Here is a 19,789-nt window from a genome sequence, read left to right as displayed (position 1 = left end):
TGTTATTAATTACTTGTGTCGTCCACGATATCGCAGACGACATGTCGTCACGATAATGTGTCAAGTGGTATGTTGTATTGCAAACATATCAAATAATGTTAAGGGCAAAAATCGATGTTGTGTCTTCTTTTTTTTAAATGTGTTGTATTACGGTGACTATAAAGTTGAAAATCGAATTTTCTCTTTTTCTGATGCAGTTTCTAAAAGCAATTTTCATACTTTACATATTAATTGATTCGATCATGAATGGCATATAAGCTTATATGTCCAATTTGAATCTATTAAGAGTTCAAAGTTCGATTATCGACGGAGTCATCTAGTATAAGAACCAAATAATTTAAACGAACCGCGGTAGTTACAACGATTGTAAATAATTTCGCCACCAAAACAGGAATTGAGTGGTTTTTCGCCCGGTTTGTGATGCGCACTTGTCTGAGTACAAATTTTTAGCTAACTTATAATTGATATCAAACGGCCTTGTTAAGTACACTTGTATATATAGCAGAGGCATTGGCGGGGGCCGAGCGTGTCAGCCATATTGTTAAGGCTTAGAATAGAAAAACTTCATTTTTTTATGGGAATAATATCCACTCGCGTTATAAAGGGCGATATTTAAAGGAAGATACTATCTGAATACGGAATCGCAAAAAAAGTACCCAATTGCCACTTTTTGAATCGCACTTTGATGAAAAGAGAAAATTGGTAGGTAGAGAGAACAATTATTGGAAGAATCACACCTTTCCTGGTTCCTCAAAGATACAGTTATTCCGGTTCATAACATTAAATAACAAACTTGTAACAAACTGAAGTGTTTTGATAGTAAATTTTTAGTCTGTGATTTTTATCAAAATACAATACACATCATTATCCATAGTTCTTGATAAAAGCAATGTGGACTTTTGTACAGAATCGTAATTTAAGGTTCACCTCATACCTTTGTAAATTAGCCCACGCATATCAGAAGATGATACATTTACAAAAACTTTCCTCACTATTCGGTCAATCCAGTTAAAAAATACCGTGCCAATACAAAATCGACTCTGCTGCACAGAAATAAAGTGCAAATCGCTCGTCACATTATTAACAGTGGATTTTGTTCCCAAATAAGTATTTTTCGAATTCAATGGCTGTTGTTTTAATTATATCGCTCACGAAAATGTATTACGTGTAACAAAATGATAAATGTTTAGTGGCTGTGGTCAAACATAATATTAAGTAACTGATTATACCGGCGCGGAGAAGGTTTTGGTAAAGTATAGGTCGTTAGCTACATAAATAGGAACATAGCCAACTTGTAGGCTTGTCAAGATACCAGTTTCAAACATTTTATAGTACCACATTTTTTTAAATTGATGTCTATCAAATCGGCAATATTAAATGTTAGAGAAAATGAAATAGTATAGAGTAGTGTGAAGTAGAGACAATAGGGTAAGCAAAGTATATATTTTGTATGCTTATTGCTTCTGTAGGATCGGTTAACCTGACGCATACTGTGCTACACCGATTTGATAACTTCTTTATTAACAATCACATATATATAGGGCTAAGGGCTTTTTAAAAGTTGATGTTGGCCCTTCAAATAGCTACACATAGCTTTGGTAGAAATAGCCAAGGTTTGATAGAAATAGTAGATAAAGAACACCTCTGACACAAACTTCAAAATACTACAACTTTCTTTAGGTCAGAGGATTATACGACCAGTTAACGCATATGACTTTTTAACATAGGTAGAGTTTTTCCTGAGTAACATTATAACTTGGTCGTATTTTACTCCAAGAACCTTAGTGCCCATAGTGTTTAAATATGGATCTCTTAAGAATACATTTAATTAATTAACATCACCAACACATATAAATAAGGCATCGCATCTGATAAAATTAAATATAGGTACCAAGTTTATCTCCATAATTTAAACTACAAAAGTGATTAGTTATTTGCTATTTCCCTATCATTTAGATTTAATGATTTTTTTCTAGTTGCAGTTAAATTTAGTTTTTACTGCCAACTTGTTGTTGAACTGCTGAAGGTTCAAGTGCTGTGGGTATCCAGAGTTAATTTAAAATTTAATAAACAAAAAATATAAATAAATAAATGCTTTATCAAATTGTGTTCGATAAAACGACATTGAAGTCGAATAAGTTATCGGTTGTGAAGGTTTCTTTGATCAATCATATCATAATTATTATCTTTTAAATGCCAATGTGTTCTAAAAATTGGAATCAACATAAACACAATAAGTAGGTAAAGAAGTTTTACGATACGAATACAAAACGTTTCGATTTTCTTCTTTTTTACAAATTTTTACGAAAAAATAAGCAATAATTATATTTCGTCATATCTTTAATGTGTTCCTTAATTAATCTTACATTTAAAAAACTTTTTTGAAATTATTAACAAAAAAAACTGTTAAGACATTATTAATAGTTAACAAGTGTTCATATAAATATCTTTTTTTTTATAAAACTGACGCAGGATATCACTGTTTTGTGATATTAATACCAATAATAATTTAAAAAATATTAAATTACCACTGCATATTCAAAATAAGAACTTGAATATTATGATCATAAAATATAACAAAATTAAAAAAGAATCCTATTAGGGATATAGGTTAACATTAAAATGTACATTTGGGGTAGGTACTAAAGGCTAGTATCTACTGTGCTACAGGTAACTTGTCATTTACAGCAACACTTTCTAAACACTTCAATGAATTACCAATTCATTTAAATTATTTACGCGCTCATTCTAAAGTCATCAACAATGAATATTTGTCGATGCGCTTTATTATTTCTATTAAGTAGTGTACGACAGCTCTTGCCTTTCCTGTATTATCAGGCATATCTACCTGTCTGATCCTCTAAAATATAATCATAACTCATCGACAACGAAGATAGCATCGGTCCTTTTTTATTTACACACTAGAAAATAGATTTTTAAGAGATTTTGAAGCCGTCGTTAAAGTTAGCTTAGTGCTTTTAGGCGTTTACCTCATAGATGGCGTACCGCGTAGGGTATCGCATGTTGTAGGTACTTTGAATTTTAGTAACATATACGTTGGTGTAGTAGGAGTATAAGGGTAATGTGCGATGCTATGCACAGTGACTGAATAGTTTTATGTATTAATGCAACCTTTGTACGCGCACGGTATAATCATGTTTTGTTCTTGTTGTGATACCAAGGGTTCTAGATTCACGTCGATTTTCTTAACATTTCGGACACAAGACACAGTATTTAAGTAACAATTATTGAAACCACTCTGTAAAAGTAATGTTTCGTTTTGAAAACACGCCATTTAATTAAGTGTATGCAAAATTACAGGTTTGGCAAATCACTTTTAAAACATTAGACAATGACTCATGTATTTAAGAGCACTAAACACGAATGGTGATTATTTTGGCACTATGAATCTCTACACTTACATCTTTACGGCGTGAATATAAAACCTCAATGTGTTAAGTGTCATAGCTACCGTGGGACATCGTGTCCCTTGTGATGCATACAATTATGCAAAAAGAATTAGTGATACATAAGGTTTCGTGTTAACGTTAAGGCTAGTGTACACAGTCACTTGATTGCACGAGGCGTGCTATACAACGATCTCTTTATTATGCCGATCTCTGTATACAATCTTCTGCAAAGCGTTACCTAGCAGCGCCGTACTCAAAAATGTCTTACAACTTTCAGCTTACTATCTAGAGCTAAAATACAGATTATATATAGAGATTGGCAACTAGCGTAGTTATCTGTGACTAAGGATTTCAGAGCTGTTTCTCGTACTCGCAAAAAATGTTACTTTTGCATAATTTTCTACGATTTTATAGGGTACAGCGGAGAGGTGGAATGTTGTAATTGCTTGTGAAGCACAAGCGTTAGGTTGACGGGTGATAAATTATTTTGTTACATATGAATGTCAACTGTAACATAAGCCGATTTTATCTTATAATGCTAAATACTTATATGTCTACTTTATGATATTGGTGTTAGCCGGCTTTGTAGTTAAACAGTCGGTTCAGATGTGATTACTTATGTTAAGGGCAAGAGGACTAGTTTTACAAGTACATATCTGCAAGGATAAGATTGTATGAGAATGTAACCTAGAGCAACACAAGGGAAACACCCGGAATGTATTGATTGGAGTTAGTATTGAGCAAGAACATAGGAGACACGTGTTCTCTCACTAAATGTGTTTTTTTAAAAACATCGGTATGGATATGTCTTTAATATTCTATCATAGAATTGTCTAGAAAACATTATACATATAACAGTTTGAAGTGTTGCTCTAATGTCGTTGCCGTAACATTTTTGAAGGATATAAACGAGTGATTTTGGCAGTGTTTGGAAGATTCAGTGAAACGGATTGATGTTCTAATAGCATATTGCAAAGCTTTATAGAAAGTTTGTGTTGCGAACTGTCATTTTAATCATTAGGAAAGGCCATGTGGTATATGTAGGATAAATTATATTTTCATTACATATGTACATTTACTCGTGATTCTAATGTTGAGGTAATCTTGATTGTACACAATTGCCACTCCGCTAAGTTACACATTTGCATATAAATTCTAGTTACTTGCTGTTTTGTGTATGTGGAATCTTAAATGTCTATGGCACATATTATTATTAATATTTAATATTTATTTATTTATTTAGGATAGTGTCGACACGACTACGCTTTGTATTACTTAGAGACTATCTGCATAAAGTTTCTTTTTTTTTGTAATTGTTTAGTTACATAATTTTACGTATGTAAGAGACATTTTTGTACGTTTTTTTGTGTTACGGAGCAATTTTTAACTAAATGTAATTAATTAATCTTTATATATGGATTATGTCACTTAAGTTATTCTTATTTTCAACCATCCGGGTTTCATACAAATATATTTTTTATAGTTAATTTCACAATACGTTGTATAGTCGTGTCGACATATTAAATTTAAATAAGGATCTATACAAACGATGATTTTCACGAAGAAATTATAACAGTTGTAATTTCGGCATCAATGAAAATTTAGTACATAGTTGCATTATTAAATTCATGTGTAGTTTGATCCGTATAGTGGAAATTGCATAAAAATCTAATCCTTTGTAGTTACAGTGCCTAATTGTATTGTTTAATAAAATAATAAATGTAATTTGTCGTTCCAACCTTCCTTATTGAATACCTGTTTTATTGACTATTCATTAACTTCCTTTCACATCCACGTTCATATTTGTATATCTTTTTTACCATACAAACTATATGACAAGGAAAAGTGGATTGATATTTACCTATGACAACGAAAGAAGTAAGTATTACTTACAAATTAGAAATATCTTAATCCGAGATTATTTATAACTATATGAAATGAGAGTAGATACTTTTTAATAAAAGACTTAATCTGAATCCAAATGTGTATATAAATAATTGGATTATCATCACATGTAAAATGAAGATAATGATTTGAAAAAAAAATAACCTAGCTACTCAAATAACTTCTAATAAAATAATTCATTTTTCCACTTAAATAAGGATTAAATCCTTGTTGTTTTGTTATCGATGTTTAATTAAAGATTGAATAACACCTACGTAAATGTTGAATACACATTGGCCTACATTAATTAATTTATTATATAGAATCCTCAAAGGAGTAAGCGTCCAACATTTGAAGTACTAAAAGTACCTAATATCTTGCGACAAACGTAAGCAATAAATGTCATATCGAATATTTTTTAGAAAAATGCGCGGGAAATATCGTTTGTATAGATCCTACCCTATCCCTGTTGGTTTATAAGTGTTGTCCAAAGCACAAATTAGTTTGAACAATGTTATGTGTAGCGGTTTATTTATTGACGTTGTTGTTAATATATTTATATTGCGGTTACGTCATACGCATCTAATGCACATTTTGTGTAATACATAATATTATGTAAGTTAGAACATTTTGTTTTATAAAAATGGGAATCGGCATTAAATAGGTTCCACGGACATGCAATTCGTTTTATTTCTTCCCTTTAATAACCAAATAAATAAATATTAAGACTATGACTAAATTTAAGTAGTAAGCTTTCCTAACTCTAACTTGCCGCCCGCCCTATTGCCAAGTTGCCTTGGTTGCTAGTTGCTTATAAATCGATAAAAAAACAATTTTTCTACAAGTTTATAGTTAGGAATGCTAAAAACATTCCTTATGTTCTTATTGACGTGACAAATAAATAAGGTATATTTACAAACCTACCTTTGTGATTTAATTGGTTCGACATTAATATGTATATTTAATAACTGAAAACGTTATTTGAACTTCAAATAGTTTTGAAAAAGAAGGTTGATAAAAAAACATTTTTGTTTTGTTAACTATTCACCTGTTTGTAATAGGTAGGTACTCAATTTTATTCATTTAAAAAGAGGAATACCTAAGCACGTCAACCCACTCACACGATTCATAAATACCTAAAGTACGTACAGGCAACAAATAAAGTCGCTTCATGAAATATTATTCAAAAGAAATATAATAGCACAGATTATCTACATATGTATAGTTACTAGCTTACGTCTTTAACTAATAGCCAGCAGTTACAGCATACAAACATTTCCATAAAATAACTAATGAGTGCCATATCGACGAATTAATATTTTAACAGCCAGTCTATAGCTGGGGCACAGATTACTAAATAGTTAGCTAGGGTCACTTCAAGCTTACGGTTTCAGGTCCGACCACACTACGCGTAACTATGCGATGCGATACGACGAGACACATATTTTGTCGATTGGTTAAGTTCGCGTAGTGCGTAATACCTCATACAATTTCATAATCAAGTGACAGCCCAAGCCGAGTTTCGTGAACCCCGTTAAGGGATGTTGTGCATGTTGCTGACGGTGAATCTTCTGTTCTGTCCGGGTTAAGATGTACTTACTTCCTTGGCCCGTCCGGCTAACATCGAGAGACAAAAAAAAAAATTATACTAAGAATATAAAGCTGTGTCGCGTCGCTACGCTGCCGCGTTACTTCTAGTGCGGTCGGACCTTAAATGTCTTCACACAATGCTACGCCCAAGCTATTGTGTCCAATGGAAGCGAGGGAGGGTTGCCGCCCTTCGACCAAACCCTCCCTACTTAGTTACGCCCATGGACATAGATATCAGATGTGCAGTGGTGACGGTACTGGCTGGAGTTGAGGTGAGTCTTTTTTTATACATAAAATTTTTTTTGGTTAGAAGTTTTTGTTGGATGTAGTGCGTTATGAGATTGCGATAGGAACCTTGTAATTATTTGAATTTTTTTTATTTGTTACAAATAAAAAGTTGAGTGATTTTGTAATTTATATTAAATTTAAAATATTATCAGAAAATATTCAAGTATTACTCATAAGTAGTACAAAAGTATATTGAAATTAAAATTAATATGGACAAATACCTATTGAAGATTATTTATATATGTTAAAGACTTTAATATCTAGTTAATTTTAAATATTAACTGTAACTAACTTTGTAATTGCAATAACAACAAATGAAAATGACCTCTTCTAATTTTGCAATGCGAATTAAAATAATTATTAGCTATAGACAAGGCTCAATTTAATTCAATTAGGCAATTTAAAATATGCGCACTTCAATAATTTATAAATATTTGCATTAAATTGAAATTACTATAATCGATAATAATATTACCTAGTAATAAATTAAACATCTTTAAAATTAATGCTATACAGGCTCAGTTCGAAAAATATTATCAAGGTTTATACCTATCCGTGTAAAAAATATTTAGGTATTTCAACAAAAATAAGAGAACAGAAAATAAATTGAAACTGAAAACAGTTGGAAAATTATAATCTGTCTAATGTCTGCAAATTTTTAATTTCTTTTTAACTACGTTATTGTTTGATTATTAAGTTATTAATTTGAGAAATTATTATTTCCTACTTGAATAAAATTCTATCTTAAATGATCAATCAAAGGATTAGTATGGATTATTAAGATTAAACAGCTTTATTGTTTAATAAACTAAAGAACAACAAATTCTTGGTAGAAAAATTAAATCTGAAACGAATCCGACGTCTACCTAGCTACAACTTAATATCTATATTTTTATTATATTTAATTCGCTTCTTATTTACCTATATATAATTATAATTTAACTAGCTTACCGCCCGCGGCTTCGCCCTCTTTAAATTATATACTAAAACCTTCCTCTATCTATTAAAAAAAACCGCATCAAAATCCGTTGCGTAGTTTGAAAGATTTAAGCATACAAAGGCACATCATAGGGACAGAGAAAGTGACTTCGTTTTATATTATGTAGTGATTAATATGCCATACATTATTTAGATATTTTTTTTGCCGCAAAATTTCTTACACTTTAATTATAGGTAGGTAACTTAAACGTCTAGATATTCTACTGTGTCCCTATTTCAGTATATCTTACAAAGTCTTACCCAAAATACCGCTGAACGAAATGTGACGATATAGGTATTGTATATATATATATTTAGCATTGACGTAGGTAAGCAGTTTATGTCGTAGAAAGGCATGCTTTTGCTCGTTTTCGTAGCAATTTCGTAGCATATGTCTTTAATGGTAAACGAGTAATCTACGACAAGAAAGAAAAAAAGTACATATTTTAATACGTTCCTGTAACTCCTTGGATATTATAATTTAGACCGAAAAAATATCATTTTCTAGTTTTTTCATCCCATAGCTGAATCTAGATAGACCGTACGTGTATTTTTAACCGACTTCAAAAAAAAGGAGGAGGTTATCAATTCGGCCGGTATATATTTTTTTTTTTTTTTTTTTATGTATGTACACCGATTACTCCGAGGTTTCTGAACCGATTTACGTGATTCTTTTTTTGTTCGATGCGGGATGGTGTCGAATTGATCCCATAAAAATTTTATTCGGCTAGGCCTAGTAGTTTTTATTTTATGAGCATTTTTGTCAGTACTCGATGACTTAATTTCAATGTAGCAAGTAACTTTGATTCACTTCCCGGTAACCGATTGAGCTGAAATTTTGTATACGAATGTAAATTGGATAGCGATGAAACATTATCATGACATGGAGCTGATCTGATGATGGAATCGGAAGGTGGCCATAGGAACTCAGTAATATATTGACTCAACTTTATCGAGTTTGGGCTCGTTTGATTCGTGTTGAAAAATACACTAAAAAGTATTAAATAAAAATAACTGCGTTAAAAACAACCGACTTCAAAAACGGAAAAGTAAGAAATAAAAAAGATTTGATATTATTAATTACTACATATTATTTTTATGTGCTATTTATTAAATAGGTTTGAAGTCGGTGCCAAACACTAAGCACTTAGTATTAAGCCCATGCACCGACATCAAACCTTTTTAGTAAATAGCACATAAAAATAATATGTAGTAATTAATAATATCAAATCTTTTTTATTTCTTACTTTTCCGTTTTTGAAGTCGGTTGTTTTTAACGCAGTTATTTTTATATTGAAGTACAAGTAAGGTTCAGTTTTTGTATGGGTTCTAATATGGTCAAAAGTTAATTATTTTTTGTAATATTTCATTGTTAAAAATGTTCTTCATTTAAATACTATGTTTGTTCGATTCGATTATAAACCGATTCGATTATAAACCAGGCGGAACCAGTGGGCAGGTAGTATTTATTAGATAAATTGTAAAGATATTGCTCTTTTAACAAATATATTAAAGAATATTCGATAAACATCTCATGACAGTAATTTATATTATATTTATAAAGCACCCATGAAGCGATTTTCAAGAATTTGCAATTTATTTAATTTCTATTTTATGATGTTGATAGCTAGGCACTTAGCTAAGAAACGAGGACATTCACCTTCACTTTAGAAAATAATCTACCTAACTAATAACTGTTTTTGGGTTCCATACGCTATTACTTCAATAATATTTCCTACCGACTTCAAAAAAGGAGGAGGTTATCATTTCGACAGTATTTTTTTAAGCTTTGTTAACATTCCATTGGGTCTTTTTTTATTTTAAAACTGGTGCCTCAGGCGGTTTAGTTTTTTGTTAAATCTAATTTATTATTTCAATAAAAATAAATCTTGATATTATGTTTAGTGTAAATAAAATGGCCAGTTGGCACAATCGTTACTGACGTGGGCTACTTGACTGGAAAAATCTATATCAAAAAATCTATCATAATAGAAAAATGTAAAGGAGTAGGTATAACCACAGTTGACAGATATATACTACGGTGGTATAACGTGACCTGATTATTTAGGTAACTTATTTCATTATATTTTGTGATAGGTTTTATTAGTATAAGGCGGTTATTTTAATATTACAAACAAACTATCCAATTTTATTATTGGCATAGATATATCTATAGATAGGCATATATTGCAACAGAAAGTTAACTAAAAGTCTCGAGTTTCCTTTCGGTGTTTGGGGTAGATATTTCACATCTGTTTCACTCATTGATTTTCCAATGGGCCGATTGATCTTCTCTTACACTTTTGAACCAAGTTCAAATATAAGAAATTCTCATTTCGTCGTAATCTTCTTTTTTGTAAGTTCCCCGATGAGAGACAAATTAGAAAAAATCTTGTCTTGTTTGAAATTTGCCTAATTACCAGTCGGTCCTATTAGACCGGTCCTATTATTAATTCTAGAAAAAATATTTATCTTTACCTGAACAACGCCTATTTTCAAGACAAAGACCAACAAGTTATGTACCTATGCCTTCAAGCCGTCGGTCTCAACTGCTTGAAGCGGTCCGTGTACGGCCGCCCTTATTCTGATTACTTGAATCAAAATAATTCAAATAATAAATTTGTTCGGGTACCTAATAGAAGCGGTTTAACTGAAACAAATTGTAGTGGGTAGGTACTCTTCGGTTACAGTAGGTATATTGTTTACATTGAGTATTGTAATCAATTCGTGAATAAAAAGTGATCTCTACCTTCTATGTAGGCGAAGTCACTTGAAACAGTTACCCAGTACACCTAAAATTTTCACTTTTAATAAAGAACTCAAGAAGGCCACCCCAACAAATCATTCCTTAAACTATTGCCTCACTGCAATGGCACAAGCTGAGTACAAGAATACTATACACAAGAGTACTATATTATCTGTGATACAGGTGAACCATTTAAAAACCCATGAGCCCCGCCCGCTAGTATTGCCATACGGTATAATTGTGGTCCGCCGTCACGCCACATTTATGAAAACATGTCGCTATTTTGACATTTAAACACTGGGGTTCGATTATTATAGATTTGGGGTTACCATCGAATGCCGCGAGATTTTGATTTGTACTAATTTATGTTTAATGAGTTGTCTTTTTGTTGTAGTTTATTATCATGAATTGAGGAAGATTTGTTCTTAGAAATATTATCTATTCGTCATTTTATTTATATTTATAATTTAATATCAATATAATTTAGTAAGGAATTTGTATTAATAAGTACTACTTACTTACCTTATTCTATTGGGGCATATTAAATAGTTTGCTACAAATAGGTAGCAGATAAGTTAAAAGTTTGATAATTAAATAATAGGAATTTAACTTTTTTTTTAAGTTAGGATTAGTCAAGCATTTGACCATAGCTTCGCCGAATGGAAAGCGACAAGCGTGGTCTAGGATGGAGAATGTTCGCCTTATAAGTGTCTATTCACATTTCTCTTGAATAAATCCAGATTATAGTTTCTGGGAAAAACGGAAGCCGGAAGATTGTTCCACTCCTTACCAGTAGGATAAGAAAGGAAGAAGCGAAACGCTTAGTGCGTATGGGTGGGATGTCGATGGCGTAAGGGTGGAGACCGGCCCGGCCGCGGCGTCGAGTCAAATCGAGTTGAGTTAATATCCTAGCCTCCATATGTTTTAAACGCCGCTGGTAAATTAAAAACCTGAATGATCTAATTCTTATACTTACCAATAGTGTTTAAATTAACATGAAGTGAGCGGCTGGAGCTTTACTCTATACTCTATAGGGTAAAGTGTACATACAGGGTACAAAAATATATTAATTCGACACCTGATTTACATTATCGATTGTATAGATTTGTAGATATAAATAGAACTATTTACCTTCGTAATTCGTTGATCCCAATTGATCAAATAGTTAACTACCTATTGAATTTCCAATAATAAAACAGGACTCCAAGACACCTAGTCCAATCTAGTTTAGTACCTACGCTTTTGATATTCTGTAGGTATTAAAAAAAATAATACCTAAATGCCCTTTTTTGCTATGATCGTGAAAAATAAATTTAACTCAAACATTAATTCACTAAATTAGACTTCTTCTAGAAGCACTTTTGGATGATTACATAGTTAGTAGTTTAGATACCATTTACCAGCGGTTCGGAAACATTCATCACACTGATTTTATTTTGGTGCAAAACCCTCTCCACGTTACACCAGTGTAAAATATAAATAAAATATAATATCCACTTGTCGATCGGTAACAAATTATTGACTTTTAATTGGGGTCTGATAATTGAGCTCATTATAAACAGCTTGTGACACACCCCTGCCACGGGCCACCCATTAAATGGAACGTGCTATGTTGACCCTTGCTGGGTTACATATGGTCAAATTGTTTGCACAATCACTAATTACATATTTAAGGTGGTTAAAGTCAAGTCATAATGTGGCTAACAAATAAAGAAATTTATTTATTAACCGACTTCAAAAAAAGGAGGAGGTTATCAATTCGGCCGGTATGTTTTTTTTTATTTTTTTTTTATGTATGTACACCGATTACTCCGAGGTTTCTGAACCGATTTACGTGATTCTTTTTTTTTCGATGCGGGATGGTGTCGAATTGGTCCCATAAAAATTTTATTCGGATAGGCCGAGTAGTTTTTATTTTATGAGCATTTTTGTCTGTATTTGTAAATGTTGCAAGTGCAAGTTTGAAGTCGGTTGTTTTTAACGCAGTTATTGACTTGTTTATTTATCTATATTTAAATATCATTAAGACTTTTCAAAATTAAATTTTTAAACAAGAAAATAACTTAGGCATTTCAGAAAGAAATATTTTTGGTATATAAACTAGTAATTTGTTATATTATTTGTCGATTTTACTATGAACACATTTATGTATATTTATACTTGTATAATAGCAAAAACAGCTGGTAAGTGTACCTACTTTAAATTTAATTAGAGATATATGAATGTGATTGATTGATCGTAATTTATAGGCAAGTTTTTTTAAAGATGCAAATAATAGATAGTCTTACAACTAGTACCTAGGTAATATACCCACGATTGACGTAGGTATAATTTGAAAGCAAAATAAAATCACAGATATAGTACTACTAACGTAAATAATGGTGTATTTTCATAATGAAACCACATAGGAAATAATAATGATACGTCGGCGAATCGCTTCGATCATAATTTAACAAAATAGTCCTGAAGTCATTCCCTTTCCAACCCGCGGCCGCGTGGGAAACCTGCCACTTGTAACGGCAGCTTTTATCTATTTTCAACCTAAGCACACTGTATTATGGTTCAAAATCATTGTTCAATATAACCAAATAGGCCGTATTGTGAGATTTTTTATTTTCAACTTTATTCCTTTGGTTTAAAATTGAAATTGGTAGCACAACGGTAATGATAGACCGAGAATGTGAGGTGAAATTATATAGATTCGGACAGCTTACGTGATATCTATTAGGTTGAAAAATGGTATGATTGAGCGATAAGTCATGTGCCTTTTGAAAACTGTTCACAGCGGCTTTAATATTGATCAGGATGGCGAGTACTTAATTACTGATATGTAATGGGTACCTACTTTCTCCAAAAAATATTTTACATTTTTAAAAGAAGAAGATGAATGAGTCTTTTTAAAAAAAATAATTAAGTAGTTATTAAAATGATACAATAATACGCATTCAGACATGAGAAAAATAATTATGTATTTATATTTTTCCCTCATACGTGCGTTTCCAACTCGATATTAGAACGTCTACACATCCATACTAATATTATAAATGCGAAAGTAACTCTGTCTGTCTGTCTGTCTGTTACTCAATCAGGCCTAAACTACTGAACCAATTTGCATGAAATTTGGTATGGAGATATTTTGATACCCGAGAAAGGACATAGGCTACCTTTTATTGCGAAACATTTACCACGGGCGAAGCCGGGGCGGACCACTAGTATGGATATAAGTATCAAACTTTGATAATATTAAAACATCCATATCAAATTTTAGCACATTTGCGTAAGCCACATCAAAAAGTAATTCAAGCCCTTCATCGAATAACAATTTGATGACATCGGATCCTTATTGAATTATCAACCCATTACTAATACCCGATATGATGATGCGACATTTTTCTTTGAAACTTTACGTGTTTGAGCCGATATTGATTGAGCTATTGTTGAACAAGTTATGCACATATTTTTAACATTTTGCCTGCTGGGGCTGTTTAAAATCGCGTTTTCGGGTCGCAGCTGTGGTTGTTGGCCATCGCGGTGAAACTACTGTTTTATTATTGTTAGAAAATATTTTTAAAGACAAGTCACAAGGTAGAGAAGCGTACGAGCTATTGCTATTATTTAAAAAAAATGTATCTATATTCTATAGGTATCTAAAGTAATTTCACTCTCCTGCCTCAGCTCTCTAGCTAGTTTTATTGTTTACTAGCTTCCGCCCGCGACTCCGTCCGCGCGGAAAAATTAAGAAAAGTTAAGATTTATTTTTTTTCTACGTATTTTTCCGGGATAAAAAGTATCCTATTTTATGCCCAGGATAATAAAGTATAATTATACCAAGTTTCATCGAAATCGAACCGTTAGTTTTCACGTGATGCCTGAACATACAGACAGACAGACAGACAGACAAAAATTTTTTTAATCACATATTTGGGTTTGGTATCGATCCAGTAACTCCCCCTGCTATTTATTTTTTCAATATTTTCAATGTACAGAATTGACCCTTCTACAGATTTATTATATGTATATAATATAGATGGCAATTTGGTAGTAGATAGGTATCTTAGAACTACACTAAAGTAAAAAAGTAGTTACGCTTGGTTTCTCTGCTAATTTGTTCTATAGAATTAGTTTTCACTTAATATGCTGCCAATATAAATTATTTGACCATCAAAACATAGTCAAATCCTACACAGCATCACGTTCTTTTTTATCCATATTTCCTTATCTCATCAAATATGCAGGTATCTATATATCTTTAAATTATTCAATAATTTTATTTTCCAAAAACAATACTGTCGTTACAATGATTTTGTATGTCACATAGCTATGGAAGCGAAGCCCGAAGCTCTGTGTCGGGTCTGCGGCGACAAAGCATCAGGGAAGCACTATGGAGTGCCCTCCTGCGACGGCTGCAGAGGCTTCTTCAAGCGGAGTATACGACGGTAATGTTCTTATAGACATACTTACTTAAAATATAACTCACTAGCCGCTCCGCGCGGTTTCACCCCCGAGGCTCCTCTCCTGTGGGTCGTAGCGTGTTGATATAGCCTAAAGCCTTCCTCGATAAATGAGCTATCTAACACCGAAAGAATTTTTCAAATCGGACCAGTAGTTCCCGAGATTAGCGCATTCAAACAAACAAACTCTTTAGCTTTATAATATTAGTATAACAGATTGTTTAATGTAGAAGTTGCAGTAGGTCTCTAGATCTGGAGACTGGATGACAGATATGTTCAGGAATATCACCGTTTTAGGAGTACTAAAATTTTCAATGAGGTTGTATTTTTATTTTGTTTATATGACAAGTAAGTATTCAACCTTTTCCAGTCCTATCATACAAGAAGTACTTTTTGGGCAATTAGTATTCAATTACCATCAATTTTCCATCATAACAATATGTTTTAATGTATGGAGAAACAAAAATTAAAATAGTCCATTAATTGAAACGTAAGTTAAATGTTTTGTTCATTGAACTTCGTTGTTAAAACAACAAAGAAGCGAGGCTGTAATTAGTTCAAAGATAAATCAATAAGGATTATAAATAGAGTGGTCTGTGGGTTTTTGTTACAACGCTCTCCTAAGCAAGATATAAGACAGTAAATTGAGAATATTCTCTATTATTTACAATCTTTCCGCCGCGGCCTTGCTCGCTGAGTCTACAACCTAATAAATTATACGTAGGTCAGGCTAATAATAATATACTACGTGGTACCACCTTCCTCTTCAATCACTCTATCTAAGTATTAAAAAAAAACTGCATCAAAATCCGCTGCGTAGTTATAAAGATTAAATCATATAGGGACAAAGAAAGCAACTTTGTTTTATACTTTGACTTATGTTGTGATTTAATCCGAAATAATTTCAATAACTTTTTTACACAGTAACTTGGACTACGTGTGCAAAGAAAATGGGCGGTGCGTTGTGGACGTGAACCGTCGGAACCAATGCCAGGCCTGTCGCTTCTCTAAGTGTCTTCGCGTCAATATGAAGAAAGATGGTAAGATAATGTTCAATGAGAAATAATTTAGAATGTTTTCTTCTAGTCAGAGCTTTTTTAGTATAAGAAGCTTTTATATTCCTACGTGTAAAGTATGATTTATTTTTAGCAATTTACGAACGTTGACACCAAAACTTTCTATACGATATGTTTATTTGTGAACATCTCGGGAAAATCCGTTCCTCTCTGTAAAGAGATAATGTAATAATAATTTATGATTAAAAATCTAAAAGAATTTCGCTTTTATTTATTTAAAATATAGGTTCCTAATTAATTGTCGGATTTTTGTTTTAAGCAGAGAATAACATAGGAGTTTAACTTAAAAATTATGATTTATAATGGAAAACTATGATTGTATTATATATCGGTAATCGGCTTAGTACATAAGTAGTTTCAGTTAATTTTTGAATTATTTATCTTCTCCCGCTTTATTGCATTTCTAACTTGATTTCTAATTTTGAACCCTCTAATATTTGACACACGGCAAATCGTTCAGAAATTGAAGATTTCGCGATGACACGACCGAGCACTTGTCTCTATAAAGTATTTATTCAGGCATCCTCGTAGCAGCATGTCTTTTCCATTAGGAGACACTCAAGTATTTGCGGTACACAAGTGTCGGTGAAAGGCGAGAAAAAGCGCCTGCCCCACGATCAGCCACAGCTTGAGGTTCACACGCGAGTCCGCCAACACTATTTTTATTATCTGTCGCTTTTCGTATATTGTGGGTGTAGATCTTGTGTAGATATTGAAATCACGTAAGTAGGTATTGCTTTTCGTAGAATTAAATAAGACAATTAATTAATTAATATTTAAACTTTTTGATATTTAAAATGCAAAATATTTTGTAAAATGTAATATATTTAAAAAAAATAGTTACAGGGATAACGAGAGGGGATAAGAATATAAATATTACGTAAATTAAAAATTATTTTTTACTTTGTAATTTTATAATTATTTATCAAAAAAATTTATAAAACTAACAATCTCAGACTTGTCCCTTAATGGAACGTCACCCACAGCCGCCATGTTTATTTACATGTCACTTGATTGGCGCGAAACGAAAACCTAAACCCTGCCACCGCGATCACAATGCTCCCCAAGTTATGTTTGCTCATCGCTTGTAATTTTAACAGCTTTGTTTGCTGGATAAATATTATTCGTGTACACATTTAATACTATCTTTATGGGTCCTAATTGAATTTCAGATATGTACCTACTTTTTTTTTAAACTTTAATTTTTCAAAATATCTAAGTACATAATCAATAGCAAAGTATAAAGATAGGTTTATCAGAATATGGAATAAAAATGATACTTTTGTTCTAGCGGTCCAGCACGAACGCGCGCCTAGACCGATAACCAACCACCAGCAGCTAGCGCTACAAAAGCTAGGCTACAACTTGACCCGTCAATCGTTTCCCAACTCACCACTTCCTTCATCCAGCTTCTCACCTTTTCACACATATCGAACATTACCCGATCGCCATCACATTCCTTTTATAGAAAATACACTGCAAGACTTTTCCCGACTTCCCGAAGGCACACTCGCAGAAGTACCTCAGCTTAGTCCACTAATATCGACTCCCACTTCTCTCAGCTCTGTAAATCCTTTCAAGATCCCGATATTCCCGACGCCACTTCACTACCCGATGCCGCATCCCGGATATTTGCCGACAAATATTTTCTATCCTCCCATAATAACATCGGACACCTTGCACGGGTTGGAATATTTGCATAACAGTAAGTACGCTGCATTATGCATACTGCAGTATCATTTACATGAATGATGTTCTTAACGTTTGCCACTATCGATTTTTTTATTTTAAAGTTTTATCTAAAGTAAAACATAACCGAAATTCACTACCTTCACAGAATCCTCAGTCAATTCTCTGAAGTACTCGCCAACTTTTTATATCAATTCTGACAAACCGGACTCGCAGAAGGTGGAAAAAATAAAAGACGATGAAGTGTCTAGCTCTGAGGAGGCGCGCAAAATTGAAACTAGCGATGATAGAAGCAATGGTTTGTATGTTAACAGCTCAGAGATCCTTATTTATAATAGTATAATATTTAGAATTAATTGCATTGCGAAAGTTGCATGCAGCATAGCGAACTGCGCGCAGTTACATTTTTATTACTATTGTCCACCGTAGGATTAATCATTACTTTGATAATTTGTTACGTTTCTGATTAAATATTCATTCATCAACAGCACAAAAAGAACACATCCCACCATCAATTAATTTCGAGAATTCTGTGAGCCAATATACATCCAAAGACAATGATGACCCAGATTCTGACAGCGACAAAATTCCAGTCTCCGTGGATAACCGAGTTGTCGAAAAAGGTAGAAGTGTGAATCAAGCAGAGAGTACTATAAGATTTGATGAGACATCTATGCCAGTACAGCATATAGATTTCAGCAATGAGGAATTGTATGCACCAGCTGCGAAATTACTTGTGGGAGCAATCAAGTGGCTGCACACCATTTCTCCATATAGACAGATGACATCAAACGAACAGACCTGTCTCCTTATCAGTAATTGGAAGGAACTATTTATTTTAACAGCAGCGCAATGTTCGTTTTCATTTGATCAGGGTATGTATAAAATATTGTCCTGTTCCATAGATTATAACTAACTATTAGTTTCACTTTCAGAATTTTGACAAAACATGTAGGTTTGGAGAGACCGAAACCCACACACTCATTTAAACAAATTATTATTAGGTACATTAAAGATTTAAAATAATTGTACTATCTCCTCATTTCAAAGTTCTGCTTTTGACCAGTATTGACCGGGTCTCTTAAATCCTATTTAATAATTTTTATATTTATTTTATAGAACACCTATCGTCCGCATTAATTTCGAAGCGGCCAAACATAAGAGATGAAATCAAACAAGTCACATTGCTTTTGAAAAAAATAGTTCGCTGCCGACCAGACAAGTTAGAATACGACTGCTTGAAATCCGCCCTTCTCTTCAGGACAGGTAAATCAAAATTTATTGAAAATTAAATAAAAAATTAGTTAGAATTATATAAACATAATTGAGGAAAAATTTCAATAGGTATTTTTTTTCAAATCGAAGGAACTAAATTTGCAGTTCGTAACAAGTACAACGTTTAACATATTATTACAGTCCAACAATATACCTTTCACAGATTTCATAGATTGTCTAACGTTTTCTCACGTTGAAGTCCTACAAGAGCAAGCGCTTATACACCTCCAAAGGAACTGTGCTAACAAGGACGCATCCCGCCTCGGCAGGCTCATGTTACTTCTGCCCAGTATCTGTCGTATCGCCAACTTGGGCATTCTAGAACATTTACTTTTTTCAACGACGAAAACCGAAGACATCAATGGAACACTCGTCCGTATTTTGAAATATACCACGTTCTAA

General features: G+C 32.6%; 1 protein-coding gene across 1 annotated transcript; it reads left to right on the top strand.

Annotated features, from left to right (window-relative positions):
- The first annotated feature begins 15,216 nt into the window (after nt 1–15,216).
- On the top strand, nt 15,217–19,789 carry LOC123705407 (nuclear receptor subfamily 2 group E member 1-like). The gene is made up of 7 exons (XM_045654155.1): nt 15,217–15,332; nt 16,272–16,387; nt 17,715–18,114; nt 18,253–18,410; nt 18,601–18,987; nt 19,232–19,378; nt 19,551–19,789. Exons 1-7 carry the CDS (start codon nt 15,217–15,219, stop codon nt 19,787–19,789), a joined length of 1,563 nt encoding a protein of 520 aa, XP_045510111.1.

The sequence above is a fragment of the Colias croceus genome, chromosome Z (genome assembly GCF_905220415.1).
Source record: "Colias croceus chromosome Z, ilColCroc2.1".
Classification (NCBI taxonomy): domain Eukaryota; kingdom Metazoa; phylum Arthropoda; class Insecta; order Lepidoptera; family Pieridae; genus Colias; species Colias croceus.
This window is presented reverse-complemented; position numbering and strand designations above follow the sequence as displayed.